General features: G+C 31.9%; 1 protein-coding gene across 3 annotated transcripts; it reads left to right on the top strand.

Annotated features, from left to right (window-relative positions):
* Positions 1 to 386: 386 nt before the first annotated feature.
* Positions 387 to 10,250, top strand: LOC139813098 (uncharacterized). Of its 3 annotated transcripts, none has more exons than XM_071778431.1 (9): positions 387 to 1,790; positions 2,089 to 2,208; positions 3,701 to 3,818; positions 7,542 to 7,632; positions 7,732 to 7,842; positions 7,910 to 8,000; positions 8,394 to 8,530; positions 8,697 to 8,829; positions 9,275 to 10,250. In XM_071778431.1, exons 1-9 carry the CDS (start codon positions 1,647 to 1,649, stop codon positions 9,329 to 9,331), a joined length of 1,002 nt encoding a protein of 333 aa, XP_071634532.1. In that variant the 5' UTR covers positions 387 to 1,646; the 3' UTR covers positions 9,332 to 10,250. The 3 variants fall into 3 exon arrangements, with proteins under 3 accessions (XP_071634532.1, XP_071634523.1, XP_071634513.1); XM_071778422.1 differs by having other exon boundaries at positions 7,389 to 7,632; positions 9,275 to 10,246; XM_071778412.1 differs by having other exon boundaries at positions 555 to 1,790; positions 7,368 to 7,632; positions 9,275 to 10,243.
* Positions 10,251 to 12,054: the final 1,804 nt, after the last annotated feature.

Genomic DNA, 12,054 nt, shown 5'->3' with positions numbered 1-12,054 from the left:
AACTGCTACATTTCTCAATTTTTTTTGTCAATAACCTTTGAATAAACAACCTTCTGAAGGTCACTGAGGAGTGTGATCTTGACAACATACTAAAATATCAAAGTCATCCAAGGTGGCCCCCTCGATGTACACAATTACAAAAATTTTTTATGTTCTAGTCATCAGGAAGCTAAAACCCCATAAAAACTCATCGATCGATAAATAGATTATTTTAGCACTATTTTTAGACAGATTGACCTAATGAGGAAGAATGGGGAAAGACGGGAGAACAAAAATGCATGGTTTAACACCCTAATTAGAATGACGAAGGTACCTTCACATGCTTTGTATAAAATTGGAAATAATGTAGAAACAAATTATATTTGTGTTTATTTATGTTCATATTTTATTTCTATTCTATTACAATATCAAAATATAGTACAATGTTTAGGATGATTATGAGGAAACTTGGATACAGTAATAGCACGTTAACTTGCTTATGGGATGTTCATCGCACACTCCCTTATTGTTGCAAGTGCAATGCTTCCTTGTTTTCCTTTGCTTCCCATTCAAATCGCGGCAAACATAATCGACAACTACATGTCTAGCAAGCAGATTCTGTAATTCTTAACGACAGTTTCGTTATCGTTATATTGTTGTTGCGCAAATATTATACATGGCAAAAAAGCAGCGCAACGACAATACAACGATAACAAAACTGTCGTTAACAGTTACAAAATCAAACCGCAGTTGAGTCACGTCTTTAGGCTGTAGAAGAACTTGCATATGCTAAGGAATGTATTTCACGTCCAGAAACACGTTTTCTGTAGTGGAACGTATAAATGATTTTCCTACTATAGTGAGATATCGGGCGCCTGCTTCAGTGTTTGTGCGTGTGTGTGTCACAGCGGAGATAAGTACTTCGCTGTTTATCACTCCCATATGAACATTGCAGTTTGTCATTTGCATCATTTTGCCAACGGAGCAGTTTTCATAAAGAATCAAAAGATACGAATATCGGCGGCAAAATACAGATTTTCAGAGAAAGAACCAGAAAATGCACTATTCACTTCAAATTGTTATAACTCAATGAAAAAAATTATAGCGTAATGATTAAAAAAAGTTTTAAAAAAAAAATGTTAAATTTTACGATATAATCGGATATAATCAATAAAATTTGGAGAATAAATTTCGTTTTCCACGCTATAAAAGTTAACGTTTATTCTTCAATTTTGCAATGTACAATTTAAACTAGCGCCGTTTGTAGTAAAATCTTCGCAGAGAAACAAGTCTCGAAGCATTCGAAAGCTGAGGACTCAAGCTTTAAAACGCTTTAAAAAGCTTTAAAACATCACTCTGCGATCCTTTTTTACAAAGATATATTACTTTGAATTAGGTGCTTTTTAACGCTGATTTAAAGTAGCTCGAATTTTTTGGGTGAGTGTATATGAGTGAAATTATTTTTGCTGGAGAAAAAATTATTTTCGAAGACATTATCTGATTTACTAAGATATACTAACATTAACATAATTTATTAATTTGAAGCTGATATACTAATACTTAGCATTGTTTAGGCAAATATACCATCAATTAGGAGAAAAGAGGGCAGATATATAGATTTCCGTCCACTGCTATTCCACCAAATACATCTTTGTGGTCACGAAGAGATGATTTGTCTCAAAACTCAACATTTTAACGTCAATCGAATCCTGCTGCTTGCCGTTGGTTTGTGGCCTTATCAACGATCGCGAGTCGTTGAACTTCAGTTAATTTTATTTCTTGGCATTCTGATAACTTTCATTATATTCCAAGTATGTTAAGATTTTTATATTATTATTATGAAATAAGCTACCAAACATTGTATAACTAAGCGTTATTTTAATTGCATCTATCAAATTTCAAATTATATTGGATAATATTTTATTTTATTAAAATAATATTATTGTGATACAATTATATCTGAATATTAATTATCTGCTCTTTTTACTAATTTATTGTACACAGTATACAGAGTAACGGAGAATAAAGAAATAACAGTTTGCTAATCAGACAATCTACTGTTGCTTTTTTGACGTGGCTAATTTATTTATTGATAATTATTTCTTGCAGTTTACCACATTCTTGACGTCAAAATGTACTCCAGAACATATTCTCGAGGTTATTTCTTCTACATTCTTCATTACATGCTTTGTGATCCTGTACAATTCGTTTTGGATTAACGCCAATACTGTAAGAGCGTTATCAATCATATATGCATTAGTGATAAACAGAATGTTTGAATGTAAAACTGTCGGATTTTTATATTCCTTATCTATTAGGACTAAATTTATCTAGTTATTCTTAATTTCCTTTCAGTTTTTCATGATTTGAAAAATTCTATTTTTATTATAATTATCATGTAAAGAAATTAAACAAAAATAACATAGATATAATTTCGTCCTAATCAAGAATGCAGAAGTTTGACTATAAGCATTTTGAAATAAGCATGACCATTTTTGGTGATTTCTGAGCCCTTTTCTATACGGTTCAAATATTATTTGTCATAAAGTCTTGATCCAATGCTATGCGAGTTTTTCTGCAAAATGTGCAAGAGAGGTTCTATTAGATTTGTTAGGATACATGATCTTTGCCTCGTTTTCAATTTCATTTACGATATTTTTTTTATATTATTCTATAGATTTAGATCCCAGCAAGGCCTCCCATAATGGGTTCTATCGACTACATAATGGTGCATGTTTGTTGCATGCTTGTCTTGATTCGGCTAAGTTCTTGGATGCTTTATGTTATTTCACCGTCATGTCAAAGAAAGACAGAGAGATATTTCAGATTTTTGTGACAAATCTCCTGTAGTGATGTCCTCCTCTGGAGCCATACGTAGAGGAGAAATAAAACGAGCGTGTGATACTCAGCTGTCCGTGCAGGCTCACTCAAAACAGTGTATTGTGATGAACACGTACGAGCAGACTGCACGTACAAACTAATAGCGTTTTCTACTGGAAAAACAAAACTGCAACACTCGTGCACACTGGTGCACGCTGATGCACACAAATTTTTAGTGTTTAATGTTCTACTGTGTTTAACTTGACAAATTTCTGTCAATAGGATATTAAACACTGAAAATATGTAAACTAATTTTCACATTGGAGCAATAAAATTTCACTCAGTGTGCACCACTGTTGCACTGGTTTTCTCAGTAGAAAACTCTATAAGTGTGCATTTATGTCGAACGCGCGCGCGAATTTAAAAATATAATATACTGACGAGAGGTAATGATCCCGTTCAAATTCGACAAGTTATTATGGAAGTACGAAGTACTTGGTTTATATCTTAATCGGATAAGAACCGAATGAAACCTCAGATGCCATAATAGGATACTACTGTCATTGTAAGAATTGTCTTCGCACAGTAGATTATTGCGTCCACTTTATAACAGTATCATGGTGTTCAGAATATGGTAGACATTCCTTGCCTATTTCACTCCCAGCAAGCTTCTTGGATGACATGACTGCAAACGTAGACAGTAGTGATTTGAGTGATGGGTACGAAAATACTTATAGCGTCCTATACTCAAGCTATATTCTAATGTTCCTCTCCTGCATTAGCTGCAAACTTAAGCTACTAGTTACGTTAGTCTTCTAACATAAGCTTCTGACTAAACCTTATTTTATTTGCGTAGAAAAGAGCCTAGAATAGAAAAAAAAAAACATAATATTATTGACAGATAAGGAGTACGCTGGATCGGCTTCAAGATGTATGTAACGAGCTAAGAGATGAGAATGAAATCGCTATTCTAAAAAAATACGGGAGCAAGGCGAAACGTTACACAACTGCAATTATACGTAAGACATGATAGTCGAGTCTTCTATATGTTTAAAAATTAGATTAAAGATTCTGCCTATCCTCAATATAAAAAATTAAAGGCGACTGAATGTTTGATATATGTATATATATAAAAAAAGTTGCTCCAGAATGACACACCCTAATTAATATATATATATATATATATTAGGGTGTCATTTTGGAGCAACTTTTTTTTTCATTTCACGAATAGCATAGCCTTGCAGGAAGGTAAAATAAGATACCTGTTAAAATTTTAGCCTTTAATATTAATATTAACAGGTCGCTCATCGCAATTTTTTATTTTTTATTTAGTAAGATAGAAAAAAATTTATAACTATCTAACAAACAGTAATACAGCATTGCGCCACATAGATTTTCTGTAGTAAATTTACCGCTCTACAAAAAAGATCTCTTATTATTTTTTCATAAATTCAACCGTTCAAAAGATATTCAAAATTAAAGTTTGATAAATTTTATAAAACTTGTTTTTGCTTCTTATGAATGTTGTATCGACTATCAAAAATTATGAAATAATTAATACATATTTTTGTAGAAAATTTAACGATCTACAAAAAGGTCTCTTATGTTTTTTTCATAAATATAACCATTTAGACGATGTTTAAAAAGGAATAATAGCAAGTAGTGTAAAATACAACTAAGGTGAACGAGCAACAGGGATTTAGTTATCTCATTGTCAGTATATTTATAAGAGCTCCTCCTGACGAGCAGAGACACAATATAATGGCACATATAATATCAGTCAATTTGAATAGTAAATACATGAAATAGTAAAGCAGTTCAAAACCAATCAGAATAATAATAATGTTTACATTCTAAAGATAGAAGCAAATAAGCAAAATATAAGATATAATATTGGCAATAAGTATTTAGAATAATTCTTTCTTTACGACACTGTATGTGTCGTGATCGCAAATCGCATCACGTTCGGATAACGATACGAAAGTGTTGACTTCGTAAAGAGACGTGTCTTCAAAATTATTCCGTAAAAACCCGAAAGCATATGTAATTGTTGAACGTAACTTGTAACGATGCCATTTAAAATAGATCTTTACGAAACAACACACTGAATCTTAAACAACTAAGATTAATAATACGCAACGCAATGTCAAAGCTAATAAATCGCAATATAATAATAAAAGGCAGGTAATGCCGCGCTCGAGAATATTTACTTTTGCTACGGAAACTCAAAGTGACTCGCATAACGGGCGGAACAATAAGGTATCGAATTTCAAGGTGACTTAGCCGCACTGCAAACACACTAATATTCCCGAAAATTATATTGCATAACGAAGTGCTTCGAGTTTAACACAACACGAAATCGGTAGAGTTATAATTAACGCGTGTACGCGTGGTGTAAGTCGATACTCGGCTTATCGATATTGCGATCTTAACCGCGATAGAGACTGTCGTTAGACAGCGTTATCCAATGTAATCGGAAGGGTTTTAATGAGCCCGATGGCGTGGTCCACGCTTATCCGAAACACGGAAAGAAGAATAAAAACGAAGTACTTAAGGGGTTATACCTAGTCAGGAGGCCGAAAAAAAGCGAATTTTTGAAATTTTTTTTTGAAAAATCATAAGCATATATTTGTACAGAAGTTTTGTATTTGAAACAGTAACATTTGAAGAACATTCAGTAATTTTTTCGTGTAAAAATATTCATTTATAAGGAAGTTACAGCCGATGTCCGGAAAGCACTTTTTGAAAAGTACTTTTGCGGTGAGTACTGCCGTTCGGAACCAGGTTATCTAAAATCAAAAAACCAAAAAGATTTCGTTAGTATATTAGTTTATCTAGTGGTTAATCGATGGAATTTCCGAAATATTAAGTTAAAACAAAATGGCGGGTGTTTAAAGTTAGAGTTTTGATTTTTGCGAAAAAAACCGGACATTTTTCGTTCATCAAAACGAAAGTATACATAGAAAAAAAATCCTTTGATTAAACACTAAAGTTTTATATCTAAAAAAAGCACAAAAAATTTCAGAAAGATTGATGCAGTAGTTTTTGAGATATCTTGCTCACCGACTCTGAAAACGTAGTTTTGAGAAAAACGCGTTTAATGTTTCAAAAGCTGATTACACGTAATTAAAACATTTATTTTTTAACTTACACAGAGTCATCTATTCCAGGCCCATACAGAAAGTCTTCAGCTGTAGCTGCTGCCTCTAAAAAATCTTTTCTAAAAAATCGATTTTTTTGACATTTATGACTGGGTATAACCCCTTAATGTTGATGAATCCTGTTCGATCGTCATAGGCGGCATTAACCAGTGATGCAATTCTCATGCGCTAGCGTACTTCGTCCTTCTCAATAGGCACGCGTATTCTTCGTGCGTCTGCGGGAATGTTCTCGCTTTCTCTCTCTCTCTCTCACTGTGCTAAGCACTGGAAACGCACGCACGCAGCATTCAATCCGGTCGTGATCTCGAGGATCATAACACTCGCAGTAACGCGGGCGCGAGGCCGGTACCTCGACAGTAATTGCGCGTTTACGCAGTTTTGTTTTACACGTTTCGAGAAGAATATCTGTTAGTATATTCTGAATCACGCCTCGCACTATTAATTAATGCAACCGAACGATCTCACTCGACCGTACTTTATCGGTAACACGCTCTTTTACGACTAATTCTAAGAAAACAAGCAAAAGAACAACGAACTCGAAACGTGCTTTCGGTGTCGCGGACCTTGAGCTAATGACGCAGATCGCGCCGATCGCGGCTCGTCGTTCAGCAAGCGCGGACGCGGAGTGACGCGGACCGGTGAAAACATTTGACGATCGGTAGCGCGCCCTTAGCATCCGGCGCCGCGGTCGCAGCGTTGCTATCGATATTATGGATAAATCGATTTTTTCGAGAACGCGCTTAATTCGAACAGACGATATTAAGGTTTAAAGTTCAAAGTATAAACCTTAATATCGTCTAAATGGTTATATTTATGAAAAAAACATAAGAGATCTTTTTTGTAGATCGCTAAATTTTCTACAAAAATATGTATTAATTATTTCATAATTTTTGATAGTCGATATGATACAACATTCATAAGAAGCAAAAACAAGTTTTATAAAATTTATCAAACTTTAATTTTGAATATCTTTTGAACGGTTGAATTTATGAAAAAATAATAAGAGATCTTTTTTGTAGAGCGGTAAATTTACTACAGAAAATCTATGTGGCGCAATGCTGTATTACTGTTTGTTAGATAGTTATAAAATTTTTTCTATCTTAGTAAATGAAAAATAAAAAATCGCGATGAGCGACCTGTTAATATTAATATTAAGGACTAAAATTTTAACAGGTATCTTATTTTACCTTCCTGCAAGTATATATGCTATTCGTGAAATGAAAAAAAAAGTTGCTCCAAAATGACCCTAATATATATATATATATATTAGGGTCATTTTGGAGCAATATATATATATATATATATATATATATATATATATATATGTGTGTGTGTGTGTGTGTGTGTGTGTGTGTGTGTGTGTGTGTGTGTGTGTGTGTGTGTTTAATTTTACAAAATTTCTCTCAGTGCTTGTTACATATGGCGCAGGTACATTAACTGCTATGTGTATTTGGAGGTTCATTCAACACATTAGTCTGCCTAAAAACGAGTCTCAACTAAATCCTTCAGTGTATCTTGCGACAGAGTACTTTATTGATCAAGAAAAATATTTCTACTTAATCATGTTGCATGTACTAGCAGCTATTAACATAGGGGCTGTTTCAATGATGGCGACAGGAACTATATTCATTGCATATCTTCAACATATCTGCGGAATGTTTGGTATCGCCAGGTGAGTAAATGAATTCTAGAATATAATCGTAAACAATATTTGTTTGTTATCTCAAAGCAAAGTAAAATTAATTGAAGGAATAAAATTATTTGTTTACAGTTACCGAATCGAACAGGCAATCAATATTTTACAAAAAGATATCCTAAAGAGTGAAAACATGGTTTATAAGGAGATTACTTATGCTGTAGATATTCATCGCAAGGCTATGGAGTTGGTATATATTTAATAAAGAGCATTAAATACTCATATAATTACACGAATTTTCTTGTACTTGAAGGTTCACGGACTTTTTAATATCAAATTTTGAGAGATCATTCTTCTTCTTGATAGTAATCGGCGTGACTTGTGCTAGCATTAATCTTTTTCAGGTAATATTCTTTATATTTAATCGTAATTTCATTATATTAGAATTTTATGAAATAGTCAAGAAAATAAAAAGAAGTAGCTAAACACTTTTCTATCTATAATAAATTTATTGAAAACGATAATTTATGAAAATAATGGTTACCTAATTTTTAAGATACTGTACAGTAATTGCTAATTACATGTACAAGCTAAGTAAATAAATTAGCAATAACTAAATAAAAACTCAATATTAAAACTTTTAATTCTCAATTATTCTCAATAATTCAATATTCTGATCCGATGATATATCATAATCTATTGAAATTTTATCTTGCAATATATATAGAACACAATATGATTTGATCGTGCGTAAGAAGTCGATAGCAAATGCTTAACGGACGTATTACATTTTTTAGCTTGCGTCATACAGTGATGGAATTGAAAAACTTGTTATACCTATTTTAAAGCTAATCTTCTTGTACGTGTTCTTGTTCTTATCCAACTATGTAGCGCAAGAAGCTACGAATCACAACGAATGTGTATTTGCCACAGTGTAATAAATATTTCCATTATTTACTCGTTTTGTAATAGAAATCTAATTATAAAAATTATTAGAGTAAAAGTACTAATACGATTCGTGGAACAAATATTATTACCAATACTTATTATTACCAATTATTTTTGTCTTATTAAAACTAGCAATTGTTATTATTCTGTAGATACGACGTTCAGTGGTACACGGCTCCGTTACATATACAGAAAATAATATTGTTTCTACTGCAAAGAGGCACTAAACCTTTTCATATAAATCTCGGTGGAATATTTGTGGCGTCTTTAGAAAGTGCGGCTACGGTAAGAAACATGTATCATATGTTGTAGTTTATAGTAAGTTCTTCTATTATCTCTGAGAATATTGTTTAATCGATAATAACATTAACAATTATTTTAAAATATTCTATTGCTATTTTAATTGAATCACGCTTTACATCACATACATCATACAAAAACGTATAGTTTCACTATAATAATTATTATTTACAAAATGTTAACTAACAGCTCAGTATGGCTAGAAAATAGAATAAAAGATAAAAAAAAATTATTATTGTATTTTTTGTTTTATTATAGTCAATATTATTACGAAATTAATATTTAACTTTTACTTCAAAATGTCATAGTTGCTGGATTACCGAAAAAAATCGATTATCGTATTGTTCCCAAATGTTTGGTTAAAGAAAGTTCTATTATATTTTTAGTATTACTTATTACAGAATAAAGCAAAAGATTTATTTTATTACAGGTGTTTAGTGCTACGATATCCTATTTTACTGTTCTTTATTCTACGAGGGAGAACTAAGAGTATAAATTAATAACGATAAAATAAAATTAGTTTTAATTTGGAAGCGAGAGAATGAAAAGGGGACGGTGAAGTTGATTGAAATAAATATTGGGACCATTTCGATCTCGCATTTTAGGTAATATATATGTGTTAAAGTATTAGTAATTCTGCGAAGGTAGAATATTATTATTTAAGTAAGAAATCGAGATTCTACATTGTAAAAATTGCAAAATAATGTTGAAAACGTTGCGTACGATAAAAAATTTTTATTATTCAGATTTTATGTAATTATAAAAAGTTTCCTCTTTGTGCAATAAAATTTTGAATGGTTCCATTATTAAATAATATCTATGTAAAAAAAATTTTCTTTATGATTGCTTTCTTATAACGCAATTAACTGATTTAATTTATTTAATTTTTAATGATATTTAGTAGTATATATTTCCGATATGTCATTATCTCAAGTAAGGGAGACCGAGGCTATATGACTCTGGGGGTATATATGTTGCTTATGTGCTATTTTTTAGTATTTATTTCGAGAGGAACAGTGGATAAGAAATAGAGAAATAGTTCTTCTAGATTAAAAAAAAATTACGCGAGATTCCGTCCATTGTTCCTCTCAATATAAATACTAAAAAATAGCACATGAGCAACATATTCTTGGAGCCATATAGCTCCGGTCTTCCGTATGAAGAGAGCCCAATAAAATAACCTGCATCTGCACAAATAACTGTTGAGAACAATGGATTATTTAATGAAAATATTGATTATTTACGGACAACAGAAACTTCTATTTGTAACACTATATCTCTATATGTATGTAAATAATATTGAAATGTAATATATATTAGTGGTTATTCCTCAAACAAACGTATATAAATTTCGCTCTTAAAATCTTTTAGATTAAAGATACGCATACGAATAAGAGTACGCACTCAATAAACTTTTACCTGTAACAAACATTTATTTAAAGAAAGACATAATTCTTTTAAACAGAATATATCACTTTTATTTCGCCAGTCAAATAATAAACAACAATATAGAAGTATTAATCGACTCTACTGGTCATGTAATTTTGCAAAAGATATTTTATTCGGTAACTTATTTATAAAGGTGGAAATGACGTATAATTTCTTACTTCTTCGATGATGTTTTTTAGTTTCTAATATTTATTTTGTTAGCCGACTTATATCAGAAACAGTATCATCAACAAAAAGGTTTATATTTTTATTATCATTAGAATCACTTGATTCTTTCTATCAGTTTCGGATTAAGTAACGGGTTTCAAATTTACATGCGAATTAGGGCATGTATTTTGCGACCTGAAATCGTGCTTTTCAGCACGATCAATCATTTCTGTCGGCGCAAAGCTGTCATCATTAATTAATACTTATTTTTAATGACACGAAGCTATTGAGTGATGAAATAGCCAGGTACTTTTGCGTTTTTTGGACTAAAAATGTTTTATGTTCTAGTTGCACCAGGAGCCTAAAACCCTATAAGAACTCATCGATCGATGAATAGATTATTTTACTATTTTTAGACAGATTGACTTAATGGAGAAGAATAGGGAAGACGGGAGTGTTAGAGTTGTATGTTAGAGCTTCCGTCGAGCATTTATCTCTTTTACTAGTTTATATTTGTGTTTATTTATGTCCATATTTCATTTCTATTTTATTACAAAATGTCAAAATATAGTACAATGTTTAGAATGATTATGAAGAAACTTGGACAGAGTAATAGCACGTTAACTTGGTTATGGGATGCTTATCACACACTCCCTTATTGTTGCAAGTGCAATGCTTTCTTGTTTTCTTTTGCTTTCCATTCAAATCGCGGCAAACATAATAGCTGTCGACAACTACATGTCTAGCAAGCTGATTCTGTAACTCTTAACGACAGTTTCGTTATCGTTATATTGTTGTTGCGAAAATATTATACATGGTAAAAAAGCAGCGCAAAAACAATATAACGATAACAAACCTGTCGTTAAGAGTTACAAAATCAAACCGCAGTTGAGTCACGTCTTTGGGCAGTAGAAGAACTTGTATATGCTATGGTAAGGTATGTATTTCACGTCCAGGAACGTTTTCTATAGTGAAAAGTATAAATAATTTTCCTACTATAGTGAGATATCGGGCGCGTGCTTCAATGTTTGTGCGTGTGTGTGTCACAGCCGAGATAAGTACCTCGCTGTTTGTCATTTGCACCATTTTGCCAACGAAGCAGTTTTCATAAAAAATCAAAAGATACGAATATCGGCGACAGAATACAGATTTTCAGAGAAAGGACCAGAAAATGCACTATTTACTTTAAATTGTCATAACTCAGTAAAAAAAATTATACCACTATGATTAAAAAAAATTTTAAAGAGAAAATGTAAAATTTTACGATATAATCAATAAAAGGAAAATAAATTTCGTTCTCTACGTGCACGCTATAAAAGTTGAAGTTTATTCTTCAATTTTGCAACGTCCAATTTAAATTAGCGCCGTTTGTAGTAAAATCTTCGCAGAGAAACAAGTCTCGAAGCATTCGAAAGCTGAGGATTCAAGCTTTGAAACGCTTTAAAAAGCTTTAAAACATCACTCTGCGATCATTTTTTACACATGCAGATATGTAACTTTGAATTAGGTGCTTTTTAACGCTAATTTGAAGTAGCCAAAATTTTTTGCGGGTGAGTGTATAAGTATGAGTAAAATTATTCTCGCTGGAGAAAAAATTATTTTTGATGACATTAT

This window comes from Temnothorax longispinosus, chromosome 1 (assembly GCF_030848805.1).
Source record: "Temnothorax longispinosus isolate EJ_2023e chromosome 1, Tlon_JGU_v1, whole genome shotgun sequence".
Classification (NCBI taxonomy): domain Eukaryota; kingdom Metazoa; phylum Arthropoda; class Insecta; order Hymenoptera; family Formicidae; genus Temnothorax; species Temnothorax longispinosus.
Note: the sequence above shows the minus strand (reverse complement) of the source record. Positions and strands in the feature narration are given on the sequence as shown.